Source organism: Chanodichthys erythropterus, chromosome 13, assembly GCF_024489055.1.
Source record: "Chanodichthys erythropterus isolate Z2021 chromosome 13, ASM2448905v1, whole genome shotgun sequence".
NCBI lineage: Eukaryota > Metazoa > Chordata > Actinopteri > Cypriniformes > Xenocyprididae > Chanodichthys > Chanodichthys erythropterus.
The window spans coordinates 1,202,398-1,222,949 of NC_090233.1; the positions used below are offsets into that span (position 1 = coordinate 1,202,398).

At 40.4% G+C, this 20,552-nt stretch overlaps 1 protein-coding gene across 9 annotated transcripts in view; it reads right to left on the minus strand.

The window, feature by feature from the left end:
- Nucleotides 1-20,552, minus strand: part of LOC137033848 (integrin alpha-M-like) — a 311,934-nt gene that overhangs the window by 102,392 nt on the left and 188,990 nt on the right. For 7 of the 9 annotated variants that reach the window (XM_067406240.1, XM_067406239.1, XM_067406241.1 and 4 more), the window contains 6 exons: nt 16,954-17,102; nt 16,602-16,727; nt 16,220-16,438; nt 8,582-8,712; nt 5,474-5,634; nt 5,228-5,388 (listed from right to left, as the gene is read on the minus strand). In XM_067406240.1, the coding sequence (XP_067262341.1) occupies nt 5,228-5,388; nt 5,474-5,634; nt 8,582-8,712; nt 16,220-16,438; nt 16,602-16,727; nt 16,954-17,102 (947 nt within the window). The remainder of the gene's footprint in view (nt 1-5,227; nt 5,389-5,473; nt 5,635-8,581; nt 8,713-16,219; nt 16,439-16,601; nt 16,728-16,953; nt 17,103-20,552) is intronic. The other 2 variants (XM_067406242.1, XM_067406247.1) reach the window with 2 other exon arrangements.

Here is a 20,552-nt window from a genome sequence, read left to right on the forward strand (position 1 = left end):
CTGACCCTTACAATATAAAGTTAATCATTAATTACTAGTGTGTTCATTCTTAACTAATGCTTAATTGTGAACAAGTTAATCATTAATTAATGCTTAACTAAGGCATTATTCTGGACCCTTAAAATAAAGTGTTACCAAAAAAATAACACAAACAATCTGATATCACTTGGAAACCTTTATTTGAAAAACAACTTATTTCAAAACAGATTTAAAGTTACAACACTTATTATTTGTTTCTCTTGCTTGGCTTCCTCCTCCTCTTGTTCCTCTTCTTCTTTTTCTTTCTTTCCACTGATGAATCTTAAGAGGGAATCCCATGTCATTTGCTATTCTGTATTAAAAGAAAATACAGTACACCTGGAAATGTGCTCGTAGTTTACTCGTCTTTTACCCTCATGCCATCTGAGATGTATACAAATTTCCTTCTTCAGATTAACACAAACAAAAGTTTTTAGAAAAATAAATAATCTCTGTAAATGCATATAATGCAAGCTCATGTGTTCCTAAAAGTTGACAACAGCACATACAACAATAACTACAGTAATCCATACGACCCCAATGGATGAATCAATGTCTTCTGAAGTGAAATGATACGTATTTGTAAGAAAAATACCAAATTTTTTAAAGTTTTAAACTTTCCACCAACTGTCACCTGCGCATGCATGAGAGGGTTGAGAGTTCATGCTTGACGTAACTTGAAGCTTGATGTAAGCGTGCCGAGAAACTTACGGGAAAAGTAATTTTTTTGTTTTTATTTTTTGTTTTTTTATTAATGCTCACAACACAATACACAGAATAACAGATAATGAGAATGAGAAACAAACAAAACAGAATAACAGAGACGGCAGTTCTCAAGCGAGTTTCACATGAATCTCCCGCGAGAACTTCTTGAAAGCTTCACGTTGCTCATTACAATGTGCTTTGTCGAATGCAAAGTCAACTCTCATGCAGGCGCTGGTGACAGTTGGTCAGAAGCGGAAAGATGAATAGCCTAAACCATGAGAAAATTTTTGGGTGTCCTGTATTTTCTGCGAATGGGATTCCTTCTTAAGATTCATCATTTGAGAAACAAGAGGAGGAGGAAGCCAAGCAAGAGAAACAACAACAACAACAAAAAAGAAAAAAAAAAAAAAGAAAAAAAAAAGGGACAAAACATGTTACTTTCTTTAGAATTTGAAATGAAAAGTTGATTTTAAAAAAATGAATAAATGAATATTAAGTGTTGTAGACCTGTTTTTAATTATGTTGTTTTTCAATGTCATACTTACCCTGTAACTACATGAAACAAGAGTGTAACAAGCACCACTTTAATTTACAGAACGCAATGTCATACTTACCCTGTAACTACATGAAACAAAAGTATATTTCCCCATGTATTAAAAAAGATTGCAATAGTTCTTTCTACTTGCCTTGAAACAACTTAATCAGTGCACTTTCTCACTAAATTGCTCCCAAACATAAGATTGTTGTCTATCATAATAGTATAAGAACCCATTAGTTCTAAAATACTTAAAGTATAAATAATTTGTTATTTTCCTGGTTGTTACCCCTTTATTCCCAAAACTTTACATATTGTTCCCCTATACTTACACTCATGTGGCAGTCGCTGGCTGGGAGGATCTGTTTAATCACCTCCATCTGCTTCTGGACTGCTGAGAACTGGTGGGCAACATCCTCGACAGTGTCGCGAAGAGGTCACCTTACGAGATGGGGCCGTCAAGTCAAGTTTATTAATATAGCCCTTTTTACAATGCATATTGTGTCAAAGCAGCTTTACAGTGATAACTGGCAAATAATTTTGGCTGCACAGCAGCTCTAGAAGAAAATGGTGTCATTTTCCAGCTTAAGTAAATTCAGTATTGATTCATTCCTTTGTAAAAAATCAATAGTTATTAAATTAGTTAATTCATCTATACATCAGCTCTGGAGAAAGCTGGAAAATGACACAATTTTCTTCTAGAGCTGCTGTGCAGCCAAAATTATTTGCCAGTTATCCAGCTCAATTCAGTTTGCATACAATGGTGTCAATGCAGGTAGATCAAAAACGTTGAATATCAAGTGTCCCCAACGAAGCAAGCCAAAAGGCAGTTTAAAGAGATCTGTTTTTAGTCTAGATTTCTGGCATAGTGTGTCTGATTCTCGAACAATGCTAGAAAGATTGTTCCAAAGTTTAGGTGCCAAATAGGAGAAGGATCTACCGCCTGCAGTTGATTTTGATATTCAAGGCAACTGACCATAATTCTGAGATCGCAATAGACATGAAGGACTATAATGCGTTAAGAGCTCGCTCAGGTACTGGGGAGCTAAACCATTTAGTGCTTTGTAAATAATTAGCAAGATTTTATATTCAATACGATGTTTAACAGGGAGCCAATGCAGTGTTGACATAACCGGGATAATATGGTCATACTTCCTGGTTCTAGTAAGAACTGTAGCTGGGCAATTTTGTACCAGCTGTAGTTTGTTTATCAAGCGAGCAGGGCAACCACCCAGTAGAGCATTACAGTAATCTAGCCTTGAGGTCATAAAGGCATGAACGAACTGTTCCACATTTGTCATTGAGAGCATATGTTGTAGTTAAGATATTATTTTAAGATGGAATAATGCGGTTTTACATATGCTAGAAATATGGCTTTCAAATGAAAGATTGGTATCAAAGAGAACACCCAGGTTCCTAACTGACGACGAAGACTTAACAGAGCAGCCATCAAGTGTTAGACAGTTTTCTAGATTATTATTACGTGCAGAGGTTTTTGGTCCAATAATTAGAATATTTGTTTTTTCAGAATTAAGTAGTAGGAAATTACTAGTCATCCAAAAGCGGACTTTGTTGACCCTCATCTCAGCAAGGTTAAGCCAGAGATGGTACTCCTGGACCACCATGGTGGATATCGCCTGGCAAAGAGCCCATGCCGTGACCTTTGGCACTCATAGAGCAAAGTTGGTTGCCGATCGCAGTTCCTGCATCAATCCCAGCTCAGAACTACCCTTATGCAGCTTTTTAGAGCTTTGGCCTCATGGACCTGCAGGATGGACAAGCAGAGTGGAGGTGGCCTGTCCAGCAGCACTGTAAACCTTCGCTGTTAGAGATGAAGTGAACTTACAGGCCCTGGATGGGAGTCTGGGACGATTCTGCCAGGTGGCAGTATTATACAGACACAAATGCACCACAACCGCATTTTTTACCTCTTGAACGTCTGTATACCCCCTGCTGTCCCACCGCGTCAAGAGCTTTTGAAGCAGAACCTGGCAGTGAATGGTGCCCTCCACGACTTCATCAGCTTTTTATGCCATTCCGGGAAGAAAGGCACGGGGGAGGGGTGTGGCTGTAAGTCCTATTCTGACCTCAGATACTAATCATCTAGCCGCAAACGCTAGGGACATGGCGGAGGATTCCACTCTAGTCTGATGTCCGTGGTGCGCCAGGCAAACATGGCTGCCAAGTCTGCATCAGACTCAGACTGAGCTACTGCACCCGAGGGTGGGAGTCCAGCTCAGTCCTCAGTGTCGGAAGGCACAATCTTGGCCTCCGAAGCTGCTATCGATAGTTTGTCCTCATCCAGAGCCCCGAATGAGAAACACTGCCATTGCCCTCATATCACCCTCAGAGCTAGCCGCCGAAGCTTTGCACATTGCAGAAGGATTGGGACGAGCAACTGGGGTGACACTTACCAGAAAAGAGAGTCCTGATCACAGTGTTGCCAATGTCATGTTCTCACAATGAGAACATGACACATGCACAAACGTTGTCTCAGCGTGGGTGAGATGCAAACACTTAAGATAGCGATAGTGACTGTCCAAGGCTGAAAGATATCGACCGCATCTAGAAACACATAGGTGGAAAGGCATCTTTAAAAAGATACTCTCTGTCTGTGCTTGCTCTTTTAGAGGAAAGCTGCTCTCTTCCGTTGCTAAAGCCCCCCAGATGAACTCTGTGCACTGCTTGGAGACAGACCACTGAAATGTACTGTAACACCAGCAACTCGCTTCTTCCAGAGGTGAAGGAAAAGAGCTTGTGTAGAGATGACACTTGCTCCACTCTGAAGAACAAATCAGATGTATGTCCAGGGGAGTGCCATGCAAATTCCACTTGCAAATTCTCATTGGCCTCAACGTATCAGAGGTGTTTGGGGCTTCCAATGCTACCCCTACAGGGCCGGATTATACATAGACGGGATTGGGCGAGTGCCCTGGGGCACCTGCCAATAGGGGAGCACCAAGTGATTAAGATAATGACTAGACGTTTTTAAAAAAATCATGTTTTGTATATATCTCATCATTTAGCTGGAAATATACGGATACAAAATTATAATATATATAATAGACTATATAGAGAGAGAATATAAAGAGCCCTGCTCCTTTGATCACGAAAGTGAAAGTGCCCTTTGCGGACACTAGCTACTCATGCGGGTTGCGGGAGAATCAAATGATTCGCGGTACTCCTGCAAAATAGAAATATTTAAAACTAAAATATCTAAAAACTACTAATTTTTTATTCATGTATTGCAAAAAAGCAACAAGAACAACTAAAATAAAATAAAAATGATTTACAGTCGCAAGTATGCGAGATTCTATTTATAACTGGTGTTTGCAGTGTTGAGCAATGTAGCCAATCACAGACATATCTGTTGATTTCTGACGGAGACACACATTTGGCTGTAATGGAGATGCAACACAATCAGGTGTTCATGTTAGAATACTCTTACCACTCAAAACGCCGGAGTTTTTATGCATACAGTGCTGCATAAAAGAGCGGGACTGAATCCTGCGGGAGCGGGCGCTGGACTGAAAAATCCGTCTCATCCGATGTAGGTCTCTACATCGCGGTGCCCCCGCGTTCCCATTTCTCCTCCCCCAGAACGCGATTTCGCCCCTGTGACGCTGTTGTCGATTGGCTTTTAGATGGTCGCTTAAATGCTTGTAAAGTTCAGTGTGTGTTTTTTGCTGGTTGCTTGCAACAGTCAGTCTTTTATTTATTTATTTATTTATTTTTTAACATATGGTTTTGCATGTAGTCCTCATATATGCCTTTTATGATGGAAATAAAGATATTTAGTATGACATGTTCATCACTAGCATATAAATTGTATGGGGGGGGGGCACTTCGAAATGTGGTCACCCTAGGGCACTACACTGTGTTAATCCGGGCCTGTACCCCTAGTGTAAGAAACCATGTCGAAGTGACTGACTTATAAGGAAACATATTTTGTGTCTGTTTCACACTAACCGGGATGATGATGGACAGAGTAGTGCAGACAGTGGTAATGCTGCTCAAGTTGCTGTTGGGGGTCCAGAGAAATGAGGCTGATCTGGAACCAAATAACAGCCGAGGGACTCTGGCCAAAGGGTCCAGCTCCAGAGTCACTGATACCACAGCACCAAGAGGATCTGAACCAATGGTATGCAAGAATCATTCAGGTCAAACTGATTCTTCATTAGTTTAATATTTTATCTCTATATCTGACTAACTTACCTTGTATATCACCCTTGACAATCTCTTTTAAGGTGATACAGATTGTAACAGTGGCAACAGGGGTGTTGAGACCGAGGGGGGCGGAGCAATGAAAGAAATTCTGATGGATGATTGGTGGGTCAACAGTGACATTTATGGGCAAACACATGACAGGCTGAGTCCTGTTAAAATGGGATACAAAATTAATGGGACTTTTTGACTCACAACTTCATAAGACAATTGACCACACTGAGTTATTTTCCACATACAGAAAGTATTAAGACTTTCATTCATTTTGACAGCCTTATGCTAAAATGCTTTATTTTATTTATTTTTATTTTTATTTTTTTCAAATCAGTCTACACTCCATATCCCATAATGGCAAAAACCAGATTTGTTATAAATTGGCATGTCGTTTCAACCAAAAAATAGCTCAGCAGTTACGTGAACTGTAGGTCTTACAAAGCTGTGGCTTATGGCAAGAATACAGGTACATCTCTATACAGTGACATATTTCAGGTTCGGGTCAGGTTCGGCTTAAACTTTAAGTTCAGGATCGGTTCGGGTCAAATGATCTCATGTACGGGCCAGGTTCGGGCTTCAGTTTAAAGCCCATGCAGACCTCTACTCTGAGATTTGCAGGAATTTTTTTTTTTTCTTTACAAAAATGCATCATGTGATTCAGTTACAACAAAACAAAAGAAACAATAAGAACTAAATCTCCAAAAAGATTTTGCCCTGCATTCCATAAAGAAACCAGACAGATCAGTGCAGACTCATTTTCCACAAATTCTTTTCCATGAATTGTAATGTGTGCAAAGGATTGTGGGTGATTTACGTGATGCTTCTTTCAAAATATGCAGAATGAAGAAAGCAAAACAAAGGCTACTTTCCAACCATCCTTCAAATCACCATGCACGTTCTGGGAGTCAACATGCTGAGGTTGTTATCAGTCTGCAAGGAAAGACTACGTACACTTTTCATATATTTCTTTAGTATTGTCAAACTGAATATTAAATAGTTTGAATTCAAATACGGTATCACTGTATTACTTATCTGCTTATTATTGTGGCATCCTCTATTTATCCACCACTAAACAAAATTACAGTTTGTTTTTTTTTTCAACTGCTTACACACAAAATCCTTACTTGTCACACAATTTCTGAAACCTGACACTCAAACACCATAACCACAAACTAAATCTGCAAAACCATACACTAATTCTCAGCCTTCGACTCAGTTTTCAATTTTCTAAAACACTTTTTGCACAACACAACACACAATTCTCTATGTAACACACAAAAATCTAATAGGAAGTATCTTGATTTCCTTTTTCAAACACAACCATTTTTTCTGTCCAACTACATATGGTTGATGTATTTCTTTTCTGTCATAATCATAGACTGTAAAAAAATATGGACGTAGTGTCCGTGACGTCACCCATAGATTTCTGAACAACAGTTTTGACGCCTAAATGAGGCCGCGGCCATCTTAGCTGCGCGTCACCGCACGTCACTCCCGGATAACTGAAAATGGGCAAAGAGGCGGGGAGGTGGTTTGAGCTGATGTGATTGGTTGCTGAAACCACGCCCGCCTAGCTCGATGTGACCATGTTAGCAGGCAAAAGAGCTATCTATCTATATACTATCTAAATTATTAATGAAGATAAGTTTTATCATCAGAACGTTCTAAAGGTTTACTGTCAATCTACAGTGTTTCTTTAAGATATAGATGCTCAAACACCAGTAATTTGTGTTGGGTGTGCAAATAACAACATGGAAAATTAAAATGGGACTTCATACCTTTATAATAGAGATCGCGAGATGAATCCAATCTGTGGCACTTGGGTAAAATATAAATGTCCATTGCAAAAAAAAAAAAAAACATTTCACATTTCTTCTTAATGATCTGCTCTCTGTCATCGTTCTTCAAGAAAGGATGCAATCTGAGCAGCCTTTATGTTGTAAAACTGTATACGATCGTATCTAACAAACAAATGAGCCTGTGTCCAAAGTATATTTTTTACAAAATAGTGCAGCAGTTTTAGTTATAATATCCAAGCAGTGCTGTCAGATCTCGCAATCACTTTCAGCCAATGCCACGATCCAACAACGTGTGTTCTGTTTCTTCCCCATGCACGCACACAGATACACACATCAGTCTCGAATATTATGCAGCAAGCCATATTTTATAATTGTATAAAATAATCGAGAAAAAAAAGCACAAAAACGGCTGAGATGCCAAATTCAGCGGCAGCTGAGGTAACATGACGGCTCACAGACAGCAGTGGCATGCCTGTCACTCAAGTGACCACGCCCTTAATTATGCAGAACTTTAAGGCTTAATATAATTTAAACGGATAAGTTATAAAAAAAATTCACCCCCCTCAGAGTTGTCATGAAGGGCAAAAATAGCAGTATAGACCAAAACCACAATTTGAACCAACTTGTAAACATGTTTTTTTCTGCTATAAACTTGGCCAATTTAAAATGGGACTCTATGAGATTCTGCTCTCTTTTGGAGCCTGTCCCTAGCGGCCAGTCGATGAATCGCAGTTTAAGTTACTTCCGTATTGGCTTCACGAGAGAAAGGGGGAGGTTGCTTGGTCGTAATGCTGTAATTACTGTATTCACAACCACAAATGCTTACAGTAAAAAAAAAAAAAAAAAAGTTTGGTTTCAATCTTGCTTTCATGTTTACCATTAATTTTTCAACATCTCTCTGCCAATTACTTTCAATCTTGTACAGATATGTACATAAGAGCTCATGAAAGAAGAGCTTTAGGTTTTGAATAACTGTGTGTATATGAAATATACAAAAACAGAATATTATGGCAAAGATGTTTGCAACTTAAGATAAATGTTTGCATTTGAGATGTGTTTGTGATATTTTGAATGCAGCGCTTCATTTTGCAAGATATGTTAGGCATTTTGCATTTTGTGGTTCCAATTCTTGGATTTGTGTGTAAAGTTTTGAAAAAAAAGAGGCAAAGTTTTGAAAATGTGTGTAAGCAGTTGAAAAAAAAAACTGAAAAATGAACTGTGATAGGTCTTTACATGGCATTTTCTTTACTAAGTTGGCAAGAATAAGCTGCAAAATATATAAACACATGCAAGCACACACACTTGCCTTAGTACTGTAACTGCACCTCTAGAGCCCACCACTATATCAGTGAGAGCGTCTGAGGTCAGATCCCCTGCAGAGTGAAGAGCAACTCCGAAATATTGTAGGTCACTGCCTACAGCTGCTCCACTCAGTCTCTACGTCAAAAAACAGAAAAAGAGACATATTATGAAAAGGCATTTTGGTATTTTAGGCTTGTAAAGCAACCTAGTGAAACGTTATGAAGCACAAGCACACTCTCTTAGTCATAATCTTCAATAATCATGATCATAATTATAACACATAATGCCAGACACTTGGTGTCCCTGCTGGAAAATCTAGATAAAATCAGGTTGCTTTTCATTGTTTATATGGTCTTTTTTTTTCTTTTTCTCTGTGGCCCACAAAGTGGCTGTTCTCAAAACAGATCTGTATGCTATCAAACAAATCATTGTTGGCTGAATCTGTTTATTACAGCTTTAAAAAGACTTTAAGTAGGCTAAACAGTATTGCTTTATTGTCAAGGTTTATAAAGTCTCAGGACAGCCTATTTATTTATTTATTATAGGTGTTTATTCCCTGTGTTAATTTTTAACACTGTTTCTGAACATTATAACCCCAAAGTTTATTTGTGTGCTGCCCATTTTACAAAGGACAGCTTCTAGAACCTAAGAGAGTACATTGCCCACTATGCACAAGATTTTTCTAAAAGATGTAGCGGTTCCTACAGGACAATCATTTCTTTATGGATCACAACATGTAAGTAAGTTTCATTATTTGTTGTTGTTATCTATTAACAGTTACAATTATAAGTTTTATTTTGTTGCTACAATGTAAACGAAGGGCAACACTTTTTGCCTTCACTAACCTGCAAGCTAATATTACAGTGTTGATGTAGTGTTGCAATTATTAATTATGATTATCACAGTATATACTGATTGATGTTTTGAATAGCTTTATACAATCATTTGAAGCAACTGCATGCCATATTTTTTTATGAAAATAAGCAAGCTGAAAACACTTTTATTACTTTTCTATAGCATTTTACGCCTCAAATGTCATTGGTTTGGTTTCTTTTTTAAATAAAAAAGTAAAAATATATGGTATTATAATGTCACACCAAAACTAAAACAATGGAAAATAACTCCTAAGATAACCTGTAAAAAAGAAAAAACACATCTTAAAGGGGTCATATCATGAAAATCTGATTTTTCCCGTATTTAAGTGCTATAATTGGGTCTCTGGTGCATCTACTAGCACAGAAAATGTGAAAAAGGACAACCCAGTAACTTTGATTTGGTAAGCCTTTCTCAACAAGCATGTGAAAAATCGAGCCGTTCACTCCCCTTGTGACTTAAGAAGGGGATCTTATTATAATATTACTGCCCCCTGAATCTATATGTTTCCTCCCATTGTGCCGTCATTGTTTTCGCAAGTGACGAGTAATACTAGTCCTGGAGTGCAGCAGCAGCTGTCCCGCAGTTTAGCTACAACCCTAATCAAACACACTTGAATGTGGAAGGACAGCAGCACTCAAGAACGACCATCCCTGAGCTTGTGATATGTCTCAGCTATGTAAAAAATTATCACTGATCTGTTCACGGCTATAATAACAAACATATGAGTCTCCATAAACTCCCTGGCATCTGAGCCACTAAGGACGCAGTGATGCAATTTTATTTATGAAGGGAATGTGGCTAGATAAATTCATATGCCAGTATGTGTAACGTTAAGTCATTAGCATTAGAATGCTTGACACGATCGTCAGTAAAACACAGGATTTGCACAGAAATGAATTCTTAAAGATGGATCAATACCAACTGATGCAATTTCATATATGTTTATTTCGTGATGTTTGCAAATTGTCTTCCTGAGTGTGTTTAGTTAACACGTTGCTAATGTACTGTTAAATGAAGCTAAAGTTACCAATGTTTCATAAGTTCCATACCTCACTATACAATATGCAATTATACACTATGTACAAACCCGATTCCAAAAAAGTTGGGACACTGTACAAATTGTGAATAAAAAAGGAATTCAATAATTTACAAATCTCATAAACTTATGTTATCTATATTCAATTGTGAATAAAGTTTATGAGATTTGTAAATTATTGAATTCCTTTTTTATTCCCAATTTGTACAGTGTCCCAACTTTTTTGGAATGTGTAGCTCTCATGAATTCCAAAATGAGCCAATATTTGGCATGACATTTCAAAATGTCTCACTTTCAACATTTGATATGTTATCTATATTCTATTGTGAATAAAATATATCAAATGTTGAAAGTGAGACATTTTGAAATGTCATGCCAAATATTGGCTCATTTTGGAATTCATGAGAGCTACACATTCCAAAAAAGTTGGGACAGATAGCAATAAGAGGCCGGAAAAGTTAAATGTACATATAAGGAAAAGCTGGAGGACCAATTTGCAACTTATTAGGTCAATTGGTCGGCAGAGGATCACCAATTCCCCCAATGCTGCGGCGAAAAATAATGGAGCAATATCAGAAAGGAGTTTCTCAGAGAAAATATGCAAAGAGTTTGAAGTTATCATCATCTACAGTGCATAATATCATCCAAAGATTCAGAGAACCTGGAACAATCTCTGTGCGTAAGGGTCAAGGCCGGAAAATCATACTGGATGCCCGTGATCTTCGGGCCCATAGACGGCACTGCATCACATCACATCATCAGGAATGCTACTGTAATGGAAATCACAACATGGGTTCAGGAATACTTCCAGAAAACATTGTCGGTGAACACAATCCGCCGTTGCCGGCTAAAACTCTATAGGTCAAAAAAGAAGCCATATCTAAACATGATCCAGAAGCGTAGGCGTTTTCTCTAGGCCAAGGCTCATTTAAAATGGACTGTGGCAAAGTGGAAAACTGTTCTGTGGTCAAACGAATCAAAATTTGAAGTTCTTTTTGGAAAACTGGGACGCCATGTCATCCGGACTAAAGAGGACAAGGACAACCCAAGTTGTTATCAGCACTCAGTTCAGAAGCCTGCATCTCTGATGGTATGGGGTTGCATGAGTGCATGTGGCATGGGCAGCTTACACATCTGGAAAGGCACCATCAATGCTGAAAGGTATATCCAAGTTCTAGAACAACATATGCTCCCATCCAGACGTAGTCTCTTTCAGGGAAGACCTTGCATTTTCAAACATGACAATGCCAGACCACATACTGCATCAATTACAACATCATGGCTGCATAGAAGAAGGATCCGGGTACTGAAATGGCCAGCCTGCAGTCCAGATCTTTCACTCATAGAAAACATTTTGCGCATCATAAAGAGGAAGATGTGACAAAGAAGACCTAAGACAGTTGAGAAGTCTGTATTAGACAAGAATGGGACAACATTCCTATTCCTGAACTTGAGCAACCTGTCTCCTCAGTCCCCAGACGTTTGCAGACTGTTATAAAAAGAAGAGGGGATGCCACACAGTGGTAAACATGGCCTTGTCCCAACTTTTTTGAGATGTGTTGATGCCATGAAATTTAAAATCAACTTATTTTTCCCTTAAAATTATACATTTTCCCAGTTTAAACATTTGATATTTCATCTATGTTGTATTCTGTATAAAATATTGAAATTTGAAACCTCCACATCATTGCATTCTGTTTTTATTCACAATTTGTACAGTGTCCCAACTTTTTTGGAATCGGGTTTGTACTTATGCACTATGTACTTATCCATGTCGTATATGAATTTTATAAGCTTATTATTATATAGCTTATCTTTTATGGTGCTGCTGATTGGGATGGTTATGAGTTTCAGGTGCTTGTTATCAGTACTCTGGTGAGGGAGTGCGACATGATTGGCTGGGTGCAGAGCCTGGCGTGTCTGTGACATTACCATGGTCCGCTCCTGAGGATCGAGGGGGGGTGGGTTCTTCTGCATCACCAGGCTCTTTGGAGGGAAGAACTAAATGGATGGTAAGTTTTTAGTAGGGACACATGGAATGTGGGGTGAATTCTGATTTCAGGAGGAAGCTGTAATTGGTAAGTGACTGGGTTGATTTGCTTGAGGATGGTGTAGGGGCCAATGAATCTGGGACTCAGCTTTTTGCAGGGAAGTCGCATCCGGATGTCTCTAATGGATAACCAGACCTTATCTCCAGGCTGATATACAGGTGCTTGAGAACAGCGAAGATCCGCTGTTAACCTGCGTCTCCTGAGGGCTCGCAGGAGTTGGAGGTGTGCTGAGTCCCAGACCCTCTCGCTCTCCCGGAAACCAGTAATCCACTGCCGGGACATCTGATGGTTCCCCATCCCAGGGGAACAGTGGGGGCTGATAGCCGAGCATGCACTGGAAAGGGGTGAGACCAGTGGAGGGTTGACGGAGGGAGTTCTGGGCGTACTCGGCCCAGCCCAGGAACTGGTTCCAGGAGTCCTGGTGGCCATGACAGAAGGTACGCAGGAAACAGCCAATCTCCTGTATCTTCCACTCCGTCTGAGGATGGTATCCGGACGAAAGGCTGATGGTCACATCTAGGAGCTTGAAGAATGCTTTCCAGACATGCAAAGTGAATTGTGGACCTCGGTCAGACACAATATCTTCAGGTAATCCGAAATATCTGAACACATGGTTAAAGAGGAGTTCAGCTGTGGCCAGAGCTGTAGGGAGTCCTGGGAGTGGAATCAATCGGCATGACTTGAAAAATCTGTCCACTACAACCATTATGCAGGTATGCCCATCTGAAGCCGGGAGATCTGGTCCGGGATGTCTCCTGTTCGCCAGGAGATGATGGGATCATGCTGCTCTAACCATGGGTGCCCCAGAATCACGTCAGATGTAGAATCCTCCAGAACCAGCAAATAAATTTCCCCCTGATGAAGAACGCCAATCTGCAGACGCAGAGGGCCCACCATGTGACGAACTTGATGGAGAGGATGACCAGTTACTACATGGATCTGGTAAACTTTCGGCGAACTGACGGTCTTGAGGTTGAGCTGGCAAAAGAGGGCTCTGGAGATGAAATTTCCAGCTGACCCAGAGTCGATCAAATCTTATTGATAGTTGGATGAACTTCTCGAGCCCGATGTTATCCTCGTATGCAGCGAGATGCAACCGCACACGTGGATCCAAACCTTGACGATATCTGGAGATGCAGCCTGGAATGCGGAAGTGCTCGCCGGTGGTGCTGGCGTGGATGTACTGGCGAGAGTGCGACAAAGTGCTGTAACCAAGTCCTGGAATGGATCTGCAGTGCTCATACAATATATATCAAGACAGTGATACTTGACTCATAGAATATATATCAAGACAGTGGTACTTGACTTGATCTTCACACCAGGTTCGATGAAGGCTGAGAGACGTGAAGCAGACGAGGATTCCAGACAGCACAGATATCAAGACAGTGATACTTGACTTGATCTTCACACCAGATTCGATGAGGACTGAGAAATGTGGAGCAGAAGCAACACAGAAACACGGAGGACTGGAGAACAAAGAGGATCTAGGAGACACACTGGAGACAGGTAAGTAGTCCGTAAGGTAAGCATTCAGGTTAGTATGTATTAAACGAGACCGGACAATGACAGAGTGACTGTGTCTTTTATGATGCTGCTGATTGGGATGGTGATGAGTGTCAGGTACGTGTGATCAGTACTCTGGTGAGGGAGTGCGACGCGAATGGCTGGGTGCAGAGCCTGGCGTGTCTGTGACAATTATAGGCTATAGTTAACAAGTTTGTGAATATTTTGAATAAAAAAGGAAAAATAAAAATTATACATCTTTCATACAGCGCTATCGTGACAGTGTGACGCGTCCCCCCCCCCCCATTAATAATGAATGTGTACATATTGTGAATTAATTTAATAAACATTGTTAACCTAACTTTCTTAGTAGCCTTAAGTAAATTTACTTTTTTTTTTTTAAGAAAATTATTCATAAAATATCAGTTGACCATATGTTTACTTTCAATTTCATATTTCCATATTGATAAAAAAAACATAAAAAATAACAAAAATAAATAAATCAAGATATAGTTTACCCAAAAATTAAAATTCAGTCTTCGTTTATTCAAACTCATGGTCCAAAAGTTTGTGTAATAAATTCTATGTTGAATCACATAAAATATTTATTTCGGAATCTACTTTTTGTAATGTCTGTTTGATGCTTTACACAATAACAACAATGACTGATCTTTTAGGGATAATTTCTGAACAAATTTTGATGTACAAATAATTTTGCAATTAATTAGATTAATTAATCACCACATCATTTAATTAATTAGATTAATTAGCTTCCCAGCCCTAGTATTAATGATCAAATGCTCATTATCAAGGCTTAAAAATACTATTATTACCTGAATCATGAATCTTTTAATTGCCATGGGCACAGCACACACACAATAAACTTGAATATGGCATATTCTATGCTGTTCTTAATGCAGTTCTGAGCAACGTTCACATGTGCTGACCAAGCAGAACATTGGCATTAGTGTGTGACATGACTAACAATAAAACATGACTGCTCCCTACTGATCATGTCTTTCCTGTGCCAGAGCATCCCTTTGCCACCGCATTATTTAGCAGGATTCCTTTTCTTTATGATGTGCATTCACAATGCCCACATCTGTAATAGACAGCAGTCTTTGACTGTTCCACCATGTGGCTGTTCCAGTTAACGGAGAGGTGGATGGACTCATATTACATTCAACCTGGTTAGAGTGAAGCAGAGTTCAGACTGTACGATTTTCAAAGTAGTCGGGTCACTGTTCTTTTCACACTGCATGACTATCTTGGCCAGCATTCAGTCACTGCGGTGTTCAAACTGCACGATGGATCAGCGACAGAAGGTTTCACACTGCATGACTTTACAATAGGAAGAATCGCCGACAATTCTGTCTGGCACGCAAACTACGTTTCACAACCAAACACACGCGAGATGTGACAAGGAAACAACGCGATATCACGCGTGCAGGACCGGAGTTGTTATTATTATTATTATTAAAAACGGTAGCCCGCAAGAAGCTTGCAATACGAGTTGCCTGTGCGCTGATTTGCAGCGAATATAAGAAAAAGAAAAGAAGAATATGGAGGAAGAAATGGTTGGGGAGACTGTGGATTGTGTGTTCTGCAACAAGAGTTGGAGGTAAATACATAACTTTTCAATGTGCTGCTGTTGCGGATGGTCAAGCAAATGTTTGTGTTTTGTTTCCGTTTGACAGAATTGTAATGTTTATGTGAATGAAGCCATGCTTGCTGATTTTGTGGTCTATAACTCCTCCCCGAACTCCCCGCTGCTCTGTATCTTGCTCTCTCATTGGCTGTCAGTCATCGCCGATGTAGTTTTCAGTCAGAACACTTTTCACACTGCAGGATTTTGAATCGCCGACAGGTTCAGATATTTAGCATGCCAAATATCTCACGGGTGTCTGCGACTCGTCGGCAATTCTCTCAGATCGCGTCTTTGCTCATTCACACTGCGTGATTATCACTCCCGTGAACGAGCACCGATTTGCCTGTAATTTCAGGCATTTGTCTGCGATTTCTCAAAACCTGTCGGCGAGCCAAAATTGGGGCTAAAATCGTGCAGTCTGAACTCGGCTTTAGCAGACCACTTTAGTCCATCAGCAAACCAGCTTGCCCACCTTAAGCTGAACAGTTGTGTAACTTAAAAATGAAATTATTTAAAACAGTCTCCTACCTGACTGTATTCTGTTCTGATACCTCCTGGTTGTCCCAAAAATATGTAAATGGCTCCCTTGCCCTTCTCTTCTTGAGGTGCACCCACTGCCAACTCTTCAAGGCCATCTCCATTCAGGTCCTTTATGGCTGCCAGAGAAGTACCAAACCGGCCAAACTCATTCCCCACCACCCCACGGAGAAACGCTGAGCAGTTGAGTTGAGCAGTGTCTAATGGGATCTTGGGAGTTTTATATGAATGTAATAAAGAAGTTGAACAATGATTTGTGATTATGATGGATAACGTGCTAAAGCATATGCTAAAAACAACAACAACAAAAAATTAGCTGTGTTTATAGTAATGTGAGCCATCTCAGCCCCGTCCGAATGTGTGTTGATCTTACCATAGTGTTTAGTGAGCATATCCGGACCTCTCCTCCAAATCCATGAACATGATATAAAGGAGCTCCGACTGCTAACAACTCAGAAGTACCCAGCACACACAACTCTGCCCCAAAATATGAGCCCAGCTGCAGAGAGAAAAACAGAGGGAAAGAAAAAGAAGAGATGAAAAAGAGAAAATCTGAAAGAAAGCAAGTATGAAAGATTGAAAGATGGGAGAGACTACAGAGATAAATATATGGGCATTTTTAAATAAATGTACTGAAGAAGACAATATATAAACAGCATAAATGTGCCAGCCCTAATATAATGTGCATACTGTATGTTGCATATAATGTATATTCAGTTTTACACCTGTGATCCGTATATCCTATGAGATATGGTCCAGCTGTGGTTCTGATGGTTCTGTGTAAATCCCAGCACCAGCCCTGTGTGTCTATGCCTTGGTGCTCCCGCAAAGTACACAACATGACCATTCACTGATGCCACAGCAACAGAGTAACCTGCAGCATACAATATAATTACTTCACTATGAAAGCATATTTTAAAAATGTATAATATTAATTGAATATTAAAAAAAACAACAATAGGGTCAGAGCGATTTGGTTTCAGGCCAGTAGATGGAACACTTCTTTGGACACTTACTGTTGTATTGTGGAATGCGATGACAATCTTTTAAAAAACAGAAAAGACTATACAAATTGGCTTATAATCTTACAGAGTCACAACTAGCTGAACTGGTATTACTTCAAAACGATCACTCCATAGTGGTCTAAAGTGCAGATAAGGGTGGACAAGATTAGTAAGTCTAAAATTCAGAGACGACTGTCTAATACTGTTTTATGAGAAGTTAGAGAGCAATCCGTTACCTCAGTTTAAAAGATCTGTACATGACTCATTAAAACATCTTTTGGAAATGTTTGGACTTAATGAATAAACTCGAGTTCGATTAAATTTAAATGTTTGCAAAATCATACAAACTATGCATATTTTGCTGCAGCTCACATTTTTGTCTTCTTTCTACATTTTTTCCTGAGAAAATGTTAACCTGAGAGGGGAAAAGCAATATTAGGTAATAAAAATCCATAATTTGGATCCAAACTATTTAATCAATGCATGTTGAATAGGGTGACCACCTGTCCCGCTTTAAATAAATTGTACTGCACAGCATTTTCACTCCTTGTCCCGCACGTCGCATAGTGAGAAAATGTCCCGCATTTTCATCAGTCTGTTGGTTTTTAATTATAAAATTAAGAAAATGTGAGTTCTTTTGCCTTTTTAAGAAAGCATTTAATTTACTCTTTTTTTGCTGCATAGTTTTTCACCTAACAGCGCTTTGACAGAAGTAACATGCCGCCTTACACAAATATAACAGTCTGTCAATCCAAATGTGGAGCGGAGTTGGACTTGGTCAGAACTGTTTCAAAAATAGGGTGACCAGACCATTTTTTGGTGTTCTGTCCCCGACTGAAGCTCGAAATGTCTCCGTTTTACAGCTCTGCATATACATTGCAAAAAGACCGACAAAACAGCCTGCTGGAGAAATTATGTAGTGATCATTTTCTCCAACAGAGGGGGCTGAAAGCTACACTTGTTCGCGCACACTCCGCTTCTTCATTAGGAATGTAATCTGGATCTGGACCAGAGCAAAGGGCCATTATCGTCAAATATCAAAATAAACATTGTTATAGGTTTCAAGGTAGTAACATACTAGCTGTTCATGTTAAATTAAAGTAATACTGTTTGTATATTTTATAACAGGGCCTCAACAGGGTGCGAGTTTGTTTTGCAATAATAGTTAAAACAATTGTAATTTGTATATTAAAATATTAAATTCAGTAATGTTATAAAATATTTGTTAAATGCTGTTTTATATTTATCTTCTTATATTTATGTTGTTTTATTTTTGTAATGTAATGTGCTTTTGTAAAGTCACACTAATATTATAACAGTATTGTTTAGAACTTTTTTTTATAGTGGTTACTATTAATCGTGTAAAATTTTTTTTTTTTTTTGTGAATTGCATTAAAAGTGTAAAAAGAGTTTAAATCATATTTTTAAATGTAATAATAGCCTATAAAGAACCCACAACAATTAAAAACATTCAAAATGTATTGTCCCGGTTTTTAAATAGATAATAACAAATTATATTTTGGTAATATTTTGACCACTCAAATAGGAAATGTCCCCAGTTTCCATTTCAGACATTTGGTCACCTTATTCAAAATAGTTATCTGCATGATGCCTGCTGCCTTTAGGGTCAGTGATGTTGAATTTAAATTACATGTAAAATAAAGACATGTTATGTTACATTGTGATGTAATGGTGTTTTCTAGAAGGGACTAAAGAACGTCTCGGTTACATATGTAACCCTCGTTCCCTGAAGGAGGGAACGGAGACGTACGTCAGTAGTGACCGACGAATTGGGATATCGCTTAGAGAGCCCTATCAGCTTCGTGTAAACTAAAAAAAGCCAATGGAATTGGCGTGCGATATTTGCATAATGCGCACCGCCCCCGACAGGTGTATATAAATAGGAAGCAGATGCAATCGCACTCTGTTTTTCGCTGAGGAGACAACTGGTGTCCGCGCTACAGCGAGGGTACAGAAACTGTGGCGACGGGACGTACGTCTCCGTTCCCTCCTTCAGGGAACGAGGGTTACATATGTAACTGAGACGTTCCCTTTCAGTCGGTCACGTTCGACGTACGTCAGTAGTGACCGACGAATTGGGATCCCAACTAAAGCGCCACAGTTACGAAACCCCTTCCAGTGCCCAGCGCAAGCTCAGCCGCCCATAGCACCGGCTGGCGGTGAAGGGGGCGAGCTTACACCGAGAGAGTCTACTGCTGTCTAACCAATACCCACTAAGTAAACTAGACACACTGGGGAAGCGAACCCGTAAGGGACGCTGCGGAGACCACTACCTACCCAATGGGGGAGGAGTTTACGTGGGAAATACACACATGGACTGGCCCGGGGGGCAGTACGCATATGGAGTCCCTGGGATGGCTCCACCTGGTAGGGGGAGACTCATCTGACAGGTGACAGCAGAGCTGGCTCTGCTAAGGGAAAGACACGGACTCGGCCCGTAGGGAGTTTTAAACCGTGGATAATTACACATATGGGACCGCTCACGTAGAGGAGTCACGACATATGGGCCCCAGCCAACAGACAGCGTCAGCGACGGATGTAGGCCTGGCATCAGACACTCCGCAATGTCCGAGCCGAAGGGGGAGGCGGAGGAACTCGACAGGGTTCGCCAAGCGGGGAACACGACTGGAGTGAAAGTATGCACGTATCCGGCCAGTGGCGGGAATGGCATTGCAAGCCGACACTTAGAGCGGGTACAACACGTCTACCGACTAGAGGATGCGAGTACACGTGAAGATACCGGCTCTACACGTAGGCTATAAAACCTAGCGAACGTGTTAGGTGTCGCCCAGCCCGCAGCTCTACAGATATCTGTCAGCGAGGCGCCATGAGCCAGCGCCCAGGAAGAGGCCACCCCTCTGGTGGAGTGGGCTCTCAACCCGAGCGGGCAAGGCACGCCCTGGGATTCGTACGCCAAGGCGATGGCATCCACTATCCAGTGGGCCATCCTCTGCTTGGAGACAGCCTTTCCCTTCTGCTGGCCTCCGTAACAGATGAAGAGATGATCTGAGGTCCTGAAGCTTTGCGCTCTATCCACGTAAACGCGCAGAGCGCGGACGGGACAGAGCAAAGCTAGGGCTGGGTCTGCCTCCTCCGAGGGCAGCGCTTGCAGGTTCACTACCTGATCTCTGAAGGGAGTGGTAGGAACCTTGGGCACGTATCCAGGCCGGGGTCTCAGGATAACGTGAGAATCACCGGGCCCGAATTCTAGGCACGTTTCGTCGACCGAAAATGCATGCAGATCCCCTACCCTCTTCAGGGAAGCCAATGCAACCAGAAGAACCGTCTTAAGAGACATT